Below are 17,619 nucleotides of genomic sequence, written 5' to 3'. Positions count from 1 at the left end.
TTGAGCTCGCCAACTCAACTTTCTCTTTTCTGCTTACCAGCCTTAGTTGCTAACACTTTGGAGAAGTTGAGAAGGAATTTCTTGTGGGAGAGCCCTAATTAGGAGAAGCAGCTTAAGTTGGCAGCTTGGGATTCTCCTTATGCCCCTAAAGAATATGGTGGAGTCAGTATTAGTAGTCCAAGGGGTAAATAATGCTTTGCTTTGCAAGTGGCTATGGAGGTTTGGTGAGGAAGGCAATCAATCATGGCAACAAGTTATTGAGTGCAATTATGGGAGTTCGCCATTGGGCTGGGTCACCATTGAGTGCAAGTATGGCTCATCAATCCTATGGCACTAGTGTGTGAAAGGTTATAATGGCTGAGTTTCCTCATTTTCAAAGGCACATCAAATTCAAAGTTGGAGAGGGTAACAGAATCTTGTTTTGAGAGATGTTTGGTGCTAAGATCAGACACTAACTGTGGCCTTCCCGTCACTCCTCTATTGCCTTTAATAGAGATGGGGTGGTTATAGAGATCATGGAGTTTATGAATGGCCAACTAATTTGGGTCCCCAGCTTTTTAAGGAATCTAAATGATTAGGAGGTGGATTTACTTCAAGACTTGTTGGGCAGGTTATGGGAGGCTTATAAGGTGCTGCTTGATTTCACTTCTAAGTATTTATTCTTATAAGTACTAAAAAGAAGTGTTGGGACCACACATTAAGTGGAAAAAACACTTATACCTGTTTGGTAAAAAAGTTAGTTATAAGTGCTTATTTTCAAAAAAATGTATTTAACAAATATGCATGTGGAAAGAGGCTTTTTTAAGCCCTTGTTCAACAAATGCTTCTTTAAAAATCTGGGACGTTCCAGTCCCTTAAAACATTTCATAATCCCCAAAGTAACCCTGTGAATGGAGAAGACAAACCACCCAGTTCGAACAGGGCAGTGGCGGCTAGGACGTAAGAGGCAACCGATGATGACGTTAGCAGCGTTTAATTGGCCGGTGGGTGGGTCGTTTTGCTTCTAAATGCGTTTATCTTTGTTCCTATTCGACTCTTGTTCGTTTTTTTTTTTTAAGTTTTTTCTGTGATCTGAGATGTTTCTTGCTTGGCTTGTTTCAGATCTGAAATATTGGATGGAAATCCTACTTAAAACTCACCAGAGGCAATAGGTAAGGCTCCCTAATTCTACTACTTTGGGCATTTCGACTTTTTTTTTTATCTTTTCTTATGTATTTTAGTAAAATACATTTTTTTTTATTTTCAGTGATATGAAATGAAAAATGATGCATGTTGTATATGTGTTTGGTTCTACAATTGTTTGTATGAATATCTATGATTTTTTCTCATTTTTTATTGAATATTACACAAATAATATATAATTATTTGAAATAATTTTGTTATGTTATTGCATATTCTGAATTTTGCTTCATTTTTTTTTGGAATTTTAATGCGAATAAAATATGTTCTTGTATATTGTTGTTGAATATTACACACATTTTTGTGTTTGTTGATTTTTAATATGAATATTGTAATTACATTCTTGTTGATTTTTGTGATGTATTTTACATTTTTTTATTAACCTCAAATTTCAGTTATTTCTTTATTAGTAATATGAATTATAATTATTATCCTATTTTTTGGTAAATTTCTCTTTGCATTTCTTTGGTATGTTATTATTATTATTATTATTATTAATGGGCCCACGTGAGCTCTCATGTGTCATGATGTGGTGATGTGGCGATTTTTCATTGAAATATATAGTATAATATATTAATATGTAAAAGCATTGTTTATATGTATGAGTGAAGTGAGGGCTAAAATTGTCATTTATGCCAACATAAGCACTTGTAGGGAAAGTAGCTCACCAAACATCCCTACCCCAATAAGTGCTTAAAAAACACAATAAGTGATTTGGCCAGTGAGTCACCAAACCAAGGTTCTAAATATCAATACAAGTCGATAATGCCAATAGGGCGTATTAACCTATATTGGTGCTTTTTTTTGTGTTTTATTTTTTTTTCAAAACCAGTTCAAATGGGTCGGTTTAAGTCCCTACTACCCTCTGAACCATAGGTTGACCCAATACACCCCCTATAGGGGTGTATCAAGAAGGCCCCAATATGATAGTATTGGACGATACAGGCTGATACGTAACGATATTTTGAACCTTGCACCAAACAACCTTAAGTGGTTGTTAAAATAAACACTTATAATAAGCACTTGTGCAACAAGTAATTATTTTAGCAACCACTTATTCACCAAACATAACCTAAGTCAATCCCAGTTCTAGGATTGACTTGTGGGTGTACAAAGATAACCCCCACTCCAAAAAAAGAAAAAAGAAAATTCCCGATTAGTATCTTGTACTTTGGGCCTAGTGCCATTTTGGTCCCTGAACTTTAAAATGCGACAATTCAGTACCCGAACTTTCAAAACATGGCAATCTAGTACCTACTGTTAACTAGCTGTTAACCAACCATTAAGTGGCATTTGAAAAAATATACAAATGCCCTTCGAGTGTCATCTAATTTTCTTTATCAACCATCTAAACATTGACAAAAAAATTAACAGTCTCAAATCCTTGCCTCTTCTATTCAAGAAAGTTGGGGTCACAAGAATGCCCACTCAAACGTGACCCCAACTTTCTTGAATTGAAAAAGCAAGGATTTGGGACTGTTAATTTTTTGTCAACGTTTAGATGGTTGATAAATAAAAATAAATAACACTTGAAGGGCATTTGTGTCTTTTTCAAATGTCACTTAACAGTTGATTAACAGATAGTTAACGGCAAGTACTAGATTGTCATGTTTTAAAAGTTTGGATACTGAATTATCGCATTTTAAAGTTTGGGAACCAAAATAACACTAGGCTCAAAGTACAGGGTATTAATCGAGAATTTTCCAAAAAAAAAATAAAACTTTTTTTGAAAAGTAAAGTAAGAAATTTTATTAATAATAGAGAAAAGTATTACAAGAGCTTCCCGATACACCTCACCAGGGTTTGGCTGGCAGCAAAAGAAAGAGCCTAGACTGGATGTTTTGCTGCAATGAGGTTTGAGCTTTGATGACACATGCAGCCTGTGTGGTTCAGCACCAGAATCTGTCAACCATCTATTGCTAACCTATGTGATTCAGCTTTGATGACACATTGCCCTTACACCTCTCAAGTGTGGTCCATTTCTTTGGACTGTTTTAGATCCAGTAGGTCTTACCTTTCTATGTCGCGGACCTGTTATCTTCTTAGAAGACTGGCTCCTTTTCAGCTCAAAGAAAATTCCTCTAGAACTGTCTCCCTTTTGCAATCTGTTGGGCAGTGTGGAAAGAATGGAATGCAGAATTTTTTAATCTAAATCCAAGCCAGTGGAAGCAGTCATTGGCAAGGTGGAATGGGAATTCAGGGTTGGGCTGGTTGCTCGAGTCTTTTTGTGGGAGTGCCAGCTAGCTTATTTTGCTCACATTTCTTTCATTCCAAAGCCCCCATAAAACTGCACCACACACACATTGCCACAAATCATTTGCCTATGGGTACAAACACTTATGAAGTCAGTTTTGAATAAGTCTACCACTTCAGTTGGTGCCGCCCAAGTTCTCCCGAACAATGAGAAGAAAAGTTGCCTCAGTCTAGAAGCATGCAACAGAAAGCAATTGGTGTTTTCATTACCCGCTCTCCAAGCATAGGACACAGACATTAGGTGAGAGACCTAGTTTTTACACTTTCTTTAGAGCCTTTCGTAGGTGTTTATGATTTGGTTGACAGATTTCCAACAAAAATTCTTGGCCTTAAGGGGGAATTGGGCCAACTACACCATTCTATTGAGAAAAGGGTAGCTCTGACTAGGCGTGTACAAGTAAAAAGGAGGCACAGGTGTAGTTGGTCTTGACATTAGGAACCCAACCCTTTCATCATTCCCCTACTAAGACAAGTTGACATATAGAGGAACCAGATCACTTGTTTCATGATCTCTCAAGGGTCTTCTCAACCCCAAGTTTCACATCAACCCATTCCCACCCAAGGTCACCATTTCAGCAATTGGTTTGTGTTTGAAAGTAGACAGGTTGTACTAATGGCTCTTCATTTCAGATTGGTGAGTTCATCACCATCTGCTCTCACCTATTCAGGACTGTCATGCTAAAACTTTATAAACTAGAAAGCTCAAACCAGTAGATGCCATGTTATAGGTGCCAAGGTGAAACTAAGGCTGCGTTTGGAAATGATGCAAATGGAATGTAAATCCCAGTTCAGAGTAAATTTGCATTCTGGTTCACTTTTGCTTGTGTTTGACAATATTATATTTATATATTGATAAATGACAGACTAATGCATATTTACATCGATGATAAAATGTAAAAATACATCAATAAAAAAGAAGTAAATTTGCATTCAAATGGGTTTTTGATAAAAAAAAAGCATATGCTTTATTGAAATTCATATTTGCATCCATTACAACTAAAAGTCTGCTTGATAGGAAGGTTAATGTCAGTGCAAAACTAACCCAATTTTACAATTTATATAAACCATTTTACACTCTACATATTTACATTCATACTTATTTACATCGTTTCCAAATGCATCCTAAGGCTCCTTTTGGGAAGAATGCAAATGCCGGTTCAGTGCATATTTGCATTCTGGTTCAATTTTGCTATGAGAGTACAATTTTAAGGCAGCCGAGTGCACGAGACTCCTACCAATGTGGGGTTTGAGGGACCAATGTACTATGTCTTGAAAATGACAGCAAACACAAATTTCAAGTCATGTTTGCTTCAAAATGAGGGCAAGGTTTGTAGAGTTCGGCTTCAGCCCAGGCAGAGTTGATACTTGCATCGTTCGTGCAGCATGAATACACACCACGCGTCCTTAAAACGTGTACGTCATAAAACGTGCGAGATGAATTAAACGCACTCCTCCCACCACTCTTCTCTTGCCCATACCGAATCGAACCCACACTGCATGCTGGTTCTCGAACTCGAATACATGGACCAGGTCACAACGTATCTCTCTCCTCCGCAGTCCCCATCCTCCCTCGGTTCTACCTTTCAACCGGCGGCAACCTTCGTCTGGATACTGACCATGGTTCATCTTCTTCTTTTTAATCCTTGGTTTGGCCGTTACATCCCCTAAAATTTAATGTATTCTTTTTTTATTTTTTAATTGTTCTAGAACCGGTGGAACGGACAAGGTATCAGCCATTACGAGCGGTGATGGCATTCTTAACCATTACCGGTGACGAAGAACAGCAGGTAAGTCCAGTAATTCCCTTCTCTCTTCATGCTATGTCTTGCCGTTCAATATTCCATGGTCAATTCCATCGTGCTCTGTTTTATTTTTTAAACAAATATTATGTTTTCTTGCTTTAGCTTTAAATCTTAATGGCTTATTCTTATTAAATCAGTTCGAAAATATTCTATTTTGAGATTAAAAAAAAAAGAAAACAAAGCACGGTGGAACTAAGAAACAAGCTTATGTTTTGTCATTTCAATGACAGAGCATGATGGAACTAAGAAAATGTTGAATATGTTTTGCTTTTGCTTCATGGAGTCTCAATGGCAGGGTTCTTTTATTTGTTTGGCGTTTCAATGATAGAGTTATATTCTATTTTATTTGTAGCTTAAGAAACAAGTTTATGAGAAATTGAGAATGTACATCCTGTGAAGGAGATTATATTTGCAGACACAAAATAGAAGAATGGAAAATCGAGAAGAAAGATGCAACCACCTTCACTCCATACCACCTTCTTCTCTCCTCTTAAGCAGGTAAATATTAAATAGTCATATAATATCAAAATCCATCATCAAATTATATTTATTTTTGTTACATTTTAATTACAATTTACATATGAACAGATTGAGAAGAGGTTGAAATCAGAAAGTTCATCGCAGGTGCATAGACGATGTTCTTCATCAACTAGAATAGGAACAAGTTGCAATTCAACTGACCCTCTTAGCTCAACTACGACCAACAACCCAACAGCAACAACTGCTCATCCCTCCATGACAGCGAACCTCCTCCTGAGTTTCTTTCCCATTTTCTTGACTTCCCAGTGACCCATGAAGACCCACCTCCACCAAATATGGAAAAACAAGACCAGGTCATTGCTGAGGCTGAAGACAACGAGAAAAGAGAAGGGAATTATCAGACTTACCTATTGTTCTTTGTCACCGGCAATGGTTAAGAATGCCATCACCGTCCGTAATGCCTGATACCTTGTCCGTTTCACCGGTTCTTGAACAATTAAAAAATAAAAAAAAGAATACATTAGTTTTCAGGGGATGTAACGACTAAGGATTAAAAAGAAGAAAAAGAAGGAAAATCATGGCCAATATCTAGACGAAGGTTGCCGCCAGTTGCCAATTGCTCTGGTCACTAGCCGGTTGAAAGGTATAACCCTAACCTTGGATGGGAATGAGAGGGAGAGGAAGGATGGGGACTGCGGAGGAGAGAGACATGGCGGCCCGGTCCATGTATGCGAGTTCAAGAATCACCGTGCAGCGTGGGTTCGATTTGTTATGAGCATGAGTGGTGAGAGTTGACCTCACACGTTTTTATGACGCACACATTTTAAGGACGCATGGCGTGTATTCATGCTGTGCGAACGATGCGCGCTTCAACTTTGGCTGACTAAAGCCGAACTCAGGTTTGCATCCAAAAAATGGACACAAACTTTGCACTCAAAGTTAATCAATGTTAAAAAGGTATATTTCATTCGGGATTCATTCTTGTACCTATTACAACTAAAAATCATTTAGCAAGAGTGTTAAATTATCATTACAAAAATAAACTAACTTTGCATTTTCATGAATCAGACGTATTTGCATTTATACTGATCATTTTTGTATTTGCATTCTTCCCAAACGGAGCCTTGCAAATACATATTTGCACTCCACAAATATAACTTCTCCAGTTCAGGTCAATGCAAAGTGGGTTCAGATTTTCATGCCCACTTTGCATTCATCTCATTTGTTTTCACAATTGCAAAGTTACAGGACATATATGCTAACGTTAGACATTTCCAATCGTTACAAAAATATCATGTGCATACAGTGCATTAAACCGAAGTTTTTTCTGACTGTTGTAGAGGAATTTCTAACTGATATTTCAAATCCTGACCATTATATAGGATATTTTAAAATTTAATCCAGCTCCTTGTACGTTCAACCATCTTGGTGAAGCATCCAACCAAATCTGATACACCTTGTGACCAAAACATCCAATAATATTTTTAGTCGTATGAAACAAAGAAAAGACAACACTTATCTTTATAGAACCATCAAAATAGTAATTTGATAAAAAAAACAAAGAAAAACAAAATAGCATCTGAAATGAACGAAAACTGAATAGCATCGATGATCAATAATTCAATCATAACCATGTTTGGGAGTGGTTAAGTTAAAAATGAATGCTTTTTGATGGTTAAAAACAAGTTTATTTGCATTTGGCTCGTTTGGTAGCCTTTTTTCTACAATAAGCACTTAAATAAGCACTTTTGAGTTTTGACTATTTTGTCATTCATTTTCTTTCAAATTTTCAAAATATGATCTTATGAAAGCACTTTTACTAAAATACTTTTATAAAAACACTTTTGTGAAAATACTCTTATGAAAGCACTTTTACGAAAACACTTTTACAAAAGTATTTTTATAAAAGCACTTGTGAAAGCACTTTTATGGAAGTACTTTTAAGACAGTGCTTTTACAAAAGTACTTTTATAAAAGTAGTACTTTTATAAAATTCAACTAGGCATAATTTTATAAGTGGTATTTTAAAATTCAATTAGGGATAATTTTGGAAAAAAATTGATTAAGTGCTTATTGTATAAGCACTTAAAAAAATGGAAATTTGGGCTAAAAAAATAAGCCCTTATTTTTAAAATAACCACGTATTTTAAAAATATTTCCCAAATACCAATAAGTGTTTAATAGCCCAAATAAGCACTTGTTCCGAATAAGCACTCCCAAACATGGCCTAAGTCAGAAATTGGCATATTAAGCACTACAAACGCCTCATCTTGAAGGATGATGCATTTTGGTTTTCTCCTTTGGGACTATCACCACTTTGAAACCAAGGAACTTTGAAGAAATCAACCTTTGGAACTTCTGCTTATTCCCTCATTCTCTGAAATGCAGAGAGGGTTTTTTCACTTTTTTTTTTTGAGAAAAGTATAATGAATTCATTAAGAAAAGAGAGGGGTACACAAAGATGGTGTACAAAGAAAACAAACAAACAGGGATCAGACCCCTGAAAATTACACAGGAGGGATCTTATCACAGTACAGTACTTCTAAAAGAGCACCTAATTTTGCTAACCCATCTGCAAGAGCATTAAGATCCCTTGGAATCCAGCACAGGTGTACGTTTGTAGTTGCCAGTAGGCCCCTTGCCTCTGTCAGAAAATGACCGAGTCTCCACGGCCCAGCCTCCTGTCTTCCTAACCACTTTATAGTGTTTGCTGAGTCTCTATGGATAGGCACTGGATGCCTAATCTGTTGATTAGTCTGACTCCTGTAAGTGCAACCATCACTTTGTAGAGTCAACCATTCCTATCGGCCCACTGTACACCCAGCAAGTGTTCCCATTTTCATCCCTTAAAACTCCTCCAATGCCAGCAGTTGTGGGGTTACCTAAAGCACTTCCATTGAAACTTAGGGTCCAAGTTCCTTCCCTCCTAGGTAAGGGGCCTTTATGGATGGGGAAGAGGGTGGGGGGAGGAGAAAAGGATAAAACCAGCATCCCTGTTTAGGTCATTTATAGAGACTCCTTTAAACTTGACTGAGCTGGAAGCCCACTGATTACATTTATAGGTAATGTGAGAGATCAGATTACTTTTTGTCTTGGCCTTGTTCTCAAACAAGCGGTTGTTCCTTTCTTCCCAAACTCCCCAAAGTACAGCATGCAGAATTATTTGCCAATAAACCTTACCTCTTTTACTCAGTCCTTTACCTTGCCATTGATGGAGTAAGTCCTGGAGGTGATTTGGAGCAACCCAGCTGTACCCAGCTAGCTGTAGATAATGGCTCCAGGTGTCCCTGGTTTCCTGACAGTGAATGAAGAGATGGTCAGTTGATTCCCCTTCTCTCAGGCAAAGGATGCAGACATGGGGGGAGATGAAAAGTCTGCCAAAATTCTTTTGCAATAGCTCACAAGTGTTTATCCTGTGCAGACAGGCCTCCCATACAAAGAAACACACTGTAGAGGGGATGTAGTTGCACCAGACATTCTTGAAAGGGAAGTGATAATTCTGCTCCTTCGCAACCAAAACCTTGAAGAAAGAAATGGAGGATAACTCGCCTATAGGGTGAGGTTTCCAGACACAGGAATCTAGGGAATTAGGGGAAATGTAGACTTCTCTGAGGGAGAGAAGTTCAGTTAGCTCATTGATCTCTGACTCTCTTAACCTTAAGGGTCTTCTAAGGCTCAAGTTTATGTTGCTCTCAGTGGGGGAAGGGGGGAGGCATTGGGAGATGGTTGCTTCTTTGTTTAGGGTAGGAAATTGCTAAAGTAGTATCGCCCCACCACAGATCAGTCCATAATTTTATTCTAGTACCATTGCCCACTTTAAACCTTATGAAAGGAAAGAATTTGTTAGAGGTTGAGATGATACATTTCCAAGGGCTTGATGAAGTTACACGGTTTGAATGAAGGTTGCAGTCCCAACCATTGGTGTCCAACCCATACTTACTGGTGATGACAGCTGCCCAAAGAGAGTTTGTTTCTTTAGGGAATCTCCGCAGCCATTTTCCAAGTAGAGAAGTGTTCTCTTTCAGGTGACCAATTTCCAGCCCTCCTGCCTCTTTTAATTTACAAGTCTGAGCCCAACTCACTAGATGACTTCTTTTCTCCCCTCCACCATCCCACAGGAAGTCTCTTTGAAGTTTCTCAATCTGTGTTCTGATTTTTCTAGGAATTTGGAACACTGATAAGAAATAGATGGGCAGATTTGCAAGTGAAGTCTTTATGAGTGTTAGCCTTCCCCCTTTTGACAGATAACATTGTTTTCAAGTGGCTAATTTCTTTTCGCATTTTTCCAACACCGGCCCCCAAAAACTTGGATTTTTTGGGTTCTTTTTCACTTTGATTTCAAGTTTTATCTCAAAAGAGATTATACAAGTTGAGTTGAATCCTCTACGCAATATAGAGAGTTCCATAGAGAAAGAGCTCTAATCAACAATCACCTTCCATAACTTGTAAGTTGTGAGATCTCTCACTTTATTAGTCGGAAAACTCAATTTAAGTGGCCGCTGGGTTGAGATCTTGCATGTCACAGGTAGCCGCAGTCAACAATTGTGCCTCTATCTCATAGTTCTATAGAGAAATTTGGTAAAGATAGAGCAAATGGTATGCCTGTTTCTCTCGATAGAATGAGAAAGAAAATTTTGCTTTTGTTTTTTCAAAACAAATTTTGTTTGCATAATCGAGGGAAACTCTGACAAGAATGCAGATTCCCATCGATTGTCAGGTCATTTTTGTCTTCTTACCAAACACAGGAAAGTTGAAGCAAGGTGCATAAATGTATCGATTGCAAGAGAGATAGACTTGGAGAATTTGGTGATAGAAGGGAACTCCAAGGTGGTGGTGGGTTGGCTTACAGATCCAGACTCAGTGATATGGTGTTATAGAAATGAATTGAAGAAATTCAAATGGGTAACGCAACATATGAATTTGACCATACAATGGGTGGGAAGGGAGGCTAATGCACTTGCTAACCATCTAGCTAAGCAAGGAGTAACTAGGGATCAGTTGTATTGGGCCCACTTGTAATTTTTGTGCTGCTTTTGTTCTAAAGAGTGAGGCTGCATCTCACGCCTCCCCTTGGGATGCTTGTAACAGACATTTATTTTTTGCTGCTAATGAATCATTAATGAACTTTTACCTATAAAAAAAAAAGCAGATGGCGAAGTCTACAAGATCAAATAATTGTGGATATAATACCTGAAAGTAATCAATCTCAGTGGAGGCAGACAAAAGTTCTAGCAAGCACAGCCAATCAGTAGCCCAATTTGCCAGGGACCTCAAAAACTCACCAGTTCAGTTCAAATGAGCAACTGCATGAAGAGATTTCCAGAAAAGATTTGCTTATAAAATCACTAAGAAAAGACTTAAATAAAGCAATGCTTACAATTAATGCATAAAAAAATCTGTGCATAAGAAGGGGCAGAGCCTCACTTATCCCCAGAATAAGAATAAGAAAAGTAACAACTGCTTCTTCTTTGTCTCAGTCCTTTTGCTTTCCTTGATGATAGATTCTCACTTGTGTGAAGGTGTAAGTTCAAGCTTTCAAGAGTTCAAGTTGGGTGCTTGCCTGCAGTGACTTGTGTAGTTGTGTGTTGATTGAACCCTAACAAAAGAAAAAGAAAATGGTAAAAGCAAGCAATTAGTATATGAAATAACATAATTGATTTGGTGTAACAGTGCCTATATTAATACTATAAACATACATGTTAAAATAATTAAAAAAAAACTGCTGAGTGTTTGGCTGGGGTGACATGCAATAAGTGCTTAGTTGCCTACATGATACCTACCCATGCAACCTTTAAAACTATGGCATAGTTTATCAGAATTTTAGTGATTATAATGTTCTGATGTAGCTAATTTGAGTTTTAGCCCTTCAAACTTAATTTAGATTGATCATACAGGAACGTAAAATGTAAAGCTTTGTTATCAAATTAATGTCAGAAGATGGGAATATAGCTAGAAAGGTTTTTCTTGTTACAGATTGTTGTCAGTTCCCTGATCAGAAGCAACATACAACTAGATATCGGTTTCCACTGGTTCAATGAGCCAACAAACTCTGTTGACAAATCTCTTTTGGGAACTTTGGTCCTTCCTGATTTCTTTTTCTTTTACAGATGACAGGGAGTTTCTTGGCTCTCTCTGGCCCTATTGGTGTTGGTGTCTTATTGAGAGCAGAGATCATGGCTTTACTCTACAGGCTTATGTTGACATCTCATTTGGGTTTTGACCTGATGCACTAGGAGGTAATTCCTAGATTGTGATTGGCTAGCTACTGGATGATTCTCAGGAAAGTTGGTCCTTGAGACAATATAACAAGGAAGTTAGAGCCTTGGCTTTCAAGATGAGTGTCTTGTTCAAGTGTATTCAAAGGTCAGCAAATTTATTACTTGATAATCTTGCTAGTGGAGGATTTGGAAGAAATTGGGATTTCAGGTTTGCTTTAACTAGTTTCTATCAAGCTCTTTTGCATTCTTCGTTTGGGCTTTGCATACAGGAGCCTTTCTTTCTACTGATCCTTAATAATTTTTGGTATTGCATCTAATAGTATCCCTATGTCCAAAAAAATGAATGTGGCATAAATGCATATGCATGGGTGGATAGGTGGTAAAACTAGAAAGGCTAGGGTCAGAAATGTAGTCATACAAAGGAACCTAGGAGTATCTCCAATAGGTGATAAAATGAGAGAAAGTAGATTGAGATGGTTTGGTCACATGCATAGAAGACCATCTACAGCACCAGTTAGAAGAAGTGATCTGTTACAATTTGAAGGGGCTAGAAGAGCTAGGGACAGGCCAAAGAGGGTTGGGTGGATGTACTAAAAAATGAAGTGCCAATAATTTGATGATGGATATTGCACATAGCAGAATGGAATGGCAAAGGCAAGGTGTATATTTTAAAATCCAATACATTACTTTTACCTTTTCAGAGAGAGAGAGAGAGACTTCTGGTATTGGTTAAAGAAAAGAACCTTTTTTGTAGCAACTACACATGAAGAGAATTGATTATATCCTCCAGGACCATAACACTTTACTGGCCAGGATGGGATCAACAGTGGTAGGCACTTCCCTTTGTACTAACATAGCAAATGCTTAAGAGTAATAAAAAGGGGGTCCACATCTCATATGAGAATCAACAATGCAGCAGAAACAGGGTCACTCACCACCACTACACAGTCCACATAAAGGCACTTGTCTCCAAGTCCCAACCCTGGAAAATGAGATGATTGGTCAGTAAAATCTTATTGAGCACAGATTTCCACATTAAAATCAAAAGAAAAGGAAATTTTATGCTTAAACATTGGCTCCCTATATCCATTTTCATGGGAGAAACTCATTTGTACACTACTGCCTACAAAAGCTGTTTAAAATGAGTTGACTGTAAAATAGCACTTGAGCATGGCATTGTATACCCACACCATGCGTCAAATCAAAACAGATTTGAACTCTGAAAGCACTTTTCCCAATTAACAAAGCAAGTAGCAATAAGTAATAGAAAATTAAGCATCCTACCGCTGCAGAGCCTCCTGGATTCTGAAATGTAATACTAGAATGACTTTCAACCCATAAAGCCAATAGGCCACCAATATTGAATTCCTTGTGTGTTTCTGTGTGTTTTATTGGACAACCTAAAAAAATCACAGACTATGGACAAATCCAGTGAAGGAGCTGGTTTAACTTACAAGAGAAAGTGAAGTCCATCACATGGTACAGCGCTATGAAAAATAAAGACATTTACAACCAATAACCGACTAAAAACAATGTTATAACCAGTTGTATCCCGCTGCAAACCTTCCATGCCAAGAGATTATTCCAAACTTTTAAGACCACAATCAATTAGTGGTTCCTTATCAGCTTGATGTTGACCATCTTTCAGTCACAGGGTGATTTTCCTTGTTGACCTTGTATTAAACAAAATTGCAACAATGTAGAAAACTTCATCTAGTTGGCTCCTTCTGGAATGACCATAAGATGTCAAAACCTGAGAACTTCAGGTGATGGTATATCTGCTTTGAAACTATGGTACATCTATTTTGAAGTCATTTTTGCCTGCCAATAAAATAAACATGAAGGTTACCCTTCTCCCAACTGAAGGTTTACAAAAAATCTGACTCCCATTGTTCTCCTATTTGCGTTGCAAAAGTATATGATATTTTTAACATGTCTAACCTCCAGAAAATGAGAAAGATTTTGTCAAAGCAGGTTTCATGGATAAGATCAATGTGTGTCATCCAAATTGGTTTTGCACCACAGTTTCAACTGTGCTTAACTTCCAGAAAAGGGGACGGATCTTGTTAGGCAGGTTCCATGGATAAGAGAATTGTATGTACTCCAATTTGGCTTCACACCCCTTCTCATCATGTCATTATGCAATTCAAAAGCCCTGGTTAATTCCCCGTTAACACTGCATCCATATATCAAAAAATTATAGGCTAATGTATCGGGCTTCACCCCCCTATTTAGCATAGAGTTCCACAGTTCAAAAGCTTCATACAAATCACCCCTTCTGCAACATTCATAAATAATTGTTGAATAACTGATACAATCTGAGGAAATACCACTCTTTATCATCTTGTCAAGGAGCTTCCTAGCCTCATCAGTTCTACCCAATTTGCATAAACCTCGAATAAGTATATTATAAGTGACAGTATTAGCTAATAATGATTTAAGCAATGTTTCATGAAGCTGCATAGATTTCTCCATATTTCCTTCCTTTGTAAGGTGGTCAAGAAAACAACCATAAGTAGTCTGATTTGGAAGGAAGTTTGTAACTAGCATTTCCTTACACAGCAGCTCGGCTTTGTTCATGTATCCCGCTTTGCATAACCCATTTATCAAGGTGGTGTATGTTACAACATTGGGGATGCACCCTTCAGCAATCATCTTATTCCAAAATGCAAAGGCCCCCTTTAGGTTTCCTAGTTTGCAATATGCATCAATAATGCTCGTATATATTATCATGTCAGGCCACAGTCCTTGGTCATACATTTTGTTCAAGATCTCAGACAATCTTGCCGTATCATGCTGTTTCAGAACACCATAGATAAGCACCGCATAGCAAACAATATCCATGTCAATTCCACTTTCCACCATCTCCCTACAAGAAGCAAAAGCATCATGTAATCTTCCTTCCTTGCAATATCCATGTAGAAGTGCACTGAAGCACATCTCATTCAACTTTTTATGCTCTCTCTGAAGGTCATCCAAAAACTCTTTGGCTTCAGACACTCTACCTGTCAAACAAAGGCCACTGATTAGTGGCCTGTAAGTGTATGTGTCTGGTTTCAAACCCTTTTCTACCATTTCATCAAGTAGTTCAAAGCCTTTTACTGTGTCGCCTACCCTACAATATCCATCAATCATTACATTATATGTTACTTCATTTGGGATCACACCATGCTCCAACATCTCATTGAACAGTATGCTTGCTTCAACCATCATCTTTGCATGGCAGAGGCCATCAATGAGCGCAGTAAAGGTATAAGTGTTTGGTGAGATACCTCTCTCAGACATCTCATGATAGAGACTAAATGCCTTATGCAAATTTCCCACCTTGCAATATCCACTTATGAGCGATTGATAGGTTCTCACAGTTGGTGCTAATCCCTTCTTAATCATCTCATTAAAAAGTGCCTCGGCCTTATTTAATTTCCCCAGTTTAGCATGCCCACCTATCAAGGAATTGTAAGGATACACAGTTGCCCATATCCCTGCCTTTACCATTTTGTCAAGAAGAAGAAGTGCCTCATCCAGTTTTCCTCTCTTGCATAAGGAATCAATTAATATGGAATAAGTAATGTCATTAGGAGACAGACCCTTCTTACTCATATGAGTAAAAAGTAATTGTGCTTCCTTCAACTTTCCTTCTTTGCATAGAGAATTCATAAGGGCATTGTAAGCAAATAAATTGGGTACTATTCCTAGCTTTCCCAACTTATCAACTAAACCGAAGGCCTCTGCAATCTCCCCCTTTCTCCTCAATGCATCAACCAGGTAAGAGCAAGCATCCTCGCTTGGAACAAACCCTAATTCAAGCATTTCATTCATCAAATCCACGGCAATATTTAATCTTCCCACCTTGCAGAGGCCATGTACCAATATACAGTATGTAATCGCATCAGCTTTCAATCCCTTAAGCCCTAGAAAATTCTTAAACTCTATTGCCTCCCAGACTCTCTGGTTCTTGCAGAGACCATGGATCAATACATTGTAGGTTACTATGCTCAAAGAAATACCATTCGTCTCCATCTGACGAATCATTTCCTTAGCCCTAACAAGGTCCTTCAACTCACATAAGCTACGAACCACAGCGCTGCAAATATACTCATCGGGACGAAGGCCAGAGATTATCATCTGATCAAAAATATTCAAAACCAACTCAAAATGCCTGATTCTATTCAACCCATTCAATATAGCACTGAAAGTTCTAACCTCAGGTAGCAAGCTCCGCTGCTTCATGAGCTTAATTATTTCAACAGCATCTAATATCCTCTTATTTTGGACATACGTTTGGATCAAAAGATCAAAACCCATAGTCGACGAAAATCGACATTGTTCATAAGCATTCATCAAGTAATCAAAAACTTCCCAGGGATTCAAGCCGCGGAGAAGGAGGGTTTGCAGGACAGAAGAAGCGGGCCAGCAGAGATTAGATTGAACTAGAGCATGAATCAGAATGCAGAAAGAGAACGTTGAATGAACGAAATTTGTATGTAAGCCGAGAAAATTGAAAAATCTCAAGGCTAACCTCGTATCATCAAGTGTCTGCATCAGTACCTTCTCTACATGTCGAGGCTTTAACCTCTGTGAGATGAAAGCGTTGTTCAGGGAGGCTTTCCAGCTCTCTTTTCCTCGCATGACGATATCTTTGAGCAGGCTTACAAACCTTTCTTCTTCCCTCTCGTCGTCTCCGGCAGATTTCCAGTCGGGTATGTTGCAGATGCTTCTGATTTTCCACCGAACGATATGGTTTTGTGTATGACGAGAAGAACGAAGAAGCTTCATTGGCATTCAAATGATATTGTTTTGTTCCATGCAAATGGTTCTCGTTCCCCACACCGAAGTTGATCAACCTGGAAGTGGAGGTGGAATCCCTATCTCAAGCCCTTTCAGCCGTGCATTGAGAACACCTCCCGTACTCTATTTTGTCATTAATGGCAAGATGTCCTCAATACACGGCAAGATGTGGTGGAGGTTGGTATCAGGCGCGCTCGAGGAGCAAATCCGATTTCGTATGGGAGCTGGGACCGAGACGGGATCTGCTCTCACAAATGGGCGCCTAACATCTTCCGTAAATAATAATTAATGAATACGAGAGTTATTCCCAATACATGATAGGATGTGCGTGTAAAGCGCCTATGAGGCGCCAGATGTGAGGAGTAGATCTGGTCTCCGAGAGCATATCTGGTCTCCGAGAGCACAAGATCTGAACTGAATTGTGATGAACCCACCCAGTGAGGTCAGCTAGGATTACCCTCCCTGCCTCTTTACTCGGGCTGATATGATATGTACATGGCGTTGCTGATAACTAGAACAGTAGAACTGCGACGGCGAGAACAACAGTGAGTGAGAGCGAGAGAAACAAACATAAAGAGCAGGACTTAGGAGCGAGCGAGTGAACCCGCTAAAACAGCAGGAGTCGACCTTCGAAGAGCATTGAGGTGAGTTGAGATCATGCTAATTAATTCTTTGTAAAATGCATTTTTATTTGGTTGAAGTGCATTTTTATTTGCATTAGTATAAATACATGGGAGTGCAAATGAAAAAATATATAAATTCTTATTTAATTTTGTTTTGGGTTTTACTTTATTTTGTTTGTGTCTTAATTTATTTCATTTATACTGCAATTAAATAAAATAAACTAAATTTTGAAATAAAAATAAATCAAAATTTACACTCAAATCATTTGTACTATT

The 17,619-nt window shown here is 38.2% G+C and overlaps 1 protein-coding gene and 1 long non-coding RNA gene across 12 annotated transcripts; one reads left to right on the top strand and one right to left on the bottom strand.

Moving 5' to 3' along the window:
- The first annotated feature begins 769 nt into the window (after positions 1 to 769).
- Positions 770 to 5,960, top strand: LOC148801879 (uncharacterized). 2 transcript variants are annotated; one of them, XR_016082971.1, is made up of 5 exons: positions 770 to 987; positions 1,102 to 1,151; positions 4,560 to 5,052; positions 5,140 to 5,732; positions 5,823 to 5,960. It is a non-coding gene; the product is annotated as an uncharacterized LOC148801879 (long non-coding RNA). The 2 variants fall into 2 exon arrangements; XR_016082970.1 differs by having other exon boundaries at positions 771 to 983.
- Positions 5,854 to 17,387, bottom strand: LOC104594593 (Pentatricopeptide repeat (PPR) superfamily protein). Of its 10 annotated transcripts, none has more exons than XM_010254957.2 (5): positions 13,217 to 17,386; positions 12,868 to 12,914; positions 11,139 to 11,310; positions 10,905 to 11,017; positions 6,788 to 7,170 (listed from the first exon to the last, which is right to left on the bottom strand). In XM_010254957.2, the coding sequence occupies exon 1, from the start codon at positions 16,712 to 16,714 to the stop codon at positions 13,970 to 13,972; it is 2,745 nt and encodes a 914-aa protein (XP_010253259.1). In that variant the 5' UTR covers positions 16,715 to 17,386; the 3' UTR covers positions 6,788 to 7,170; positions 10,905 to 11,017; positions 11,139 to 11,310; positions 12,868 to 12,914; positions 13,217 to 13,969. The 10 variants fall into 10 exon arrangements, with proteins under 10 accessions (XP_088755215.1, XP_010253259.1, XP_088755220.1 ...); XM_088899094.1 differs by having other exon boundaries at positions 13,387 to 17,386; XM_088899095.1 differs by having other exon boundaries at positions 12,868 to 17,387.
- Between the last annotated feature and the right edge of the window lie 232 nt (positions 17,388 to 17,619).

Source organism: Nelumbo nucifera, chromosome 2 (genome assembly GCF_055504915.1).
Source record: "Nelumbo nucifera cultivar China Antique chromosome 2, China Antique-T2T, whole genome shotgun sequence".
Lineage (NCBI taxonomy): Eukaryota > Viridiplantae > Streptophyta > Magnoliopsida > Proteales > Nelumbonaceae > Nelumbo > Nelumbo nucifera.
Note: the sequence above shows the minus strand (reverse complement) of the source record. Positions and strands in the feature narration are given on the sequence as shown.

Coding starts and splice junctions, on each gene's coding strand:
- LOC104594593 (XM_088899095.1), bottom strand. CDS start 16,714: ATGCCAATGAAGCTTCTTCGTTCTTCTCGTCATACACAAAACCATATC.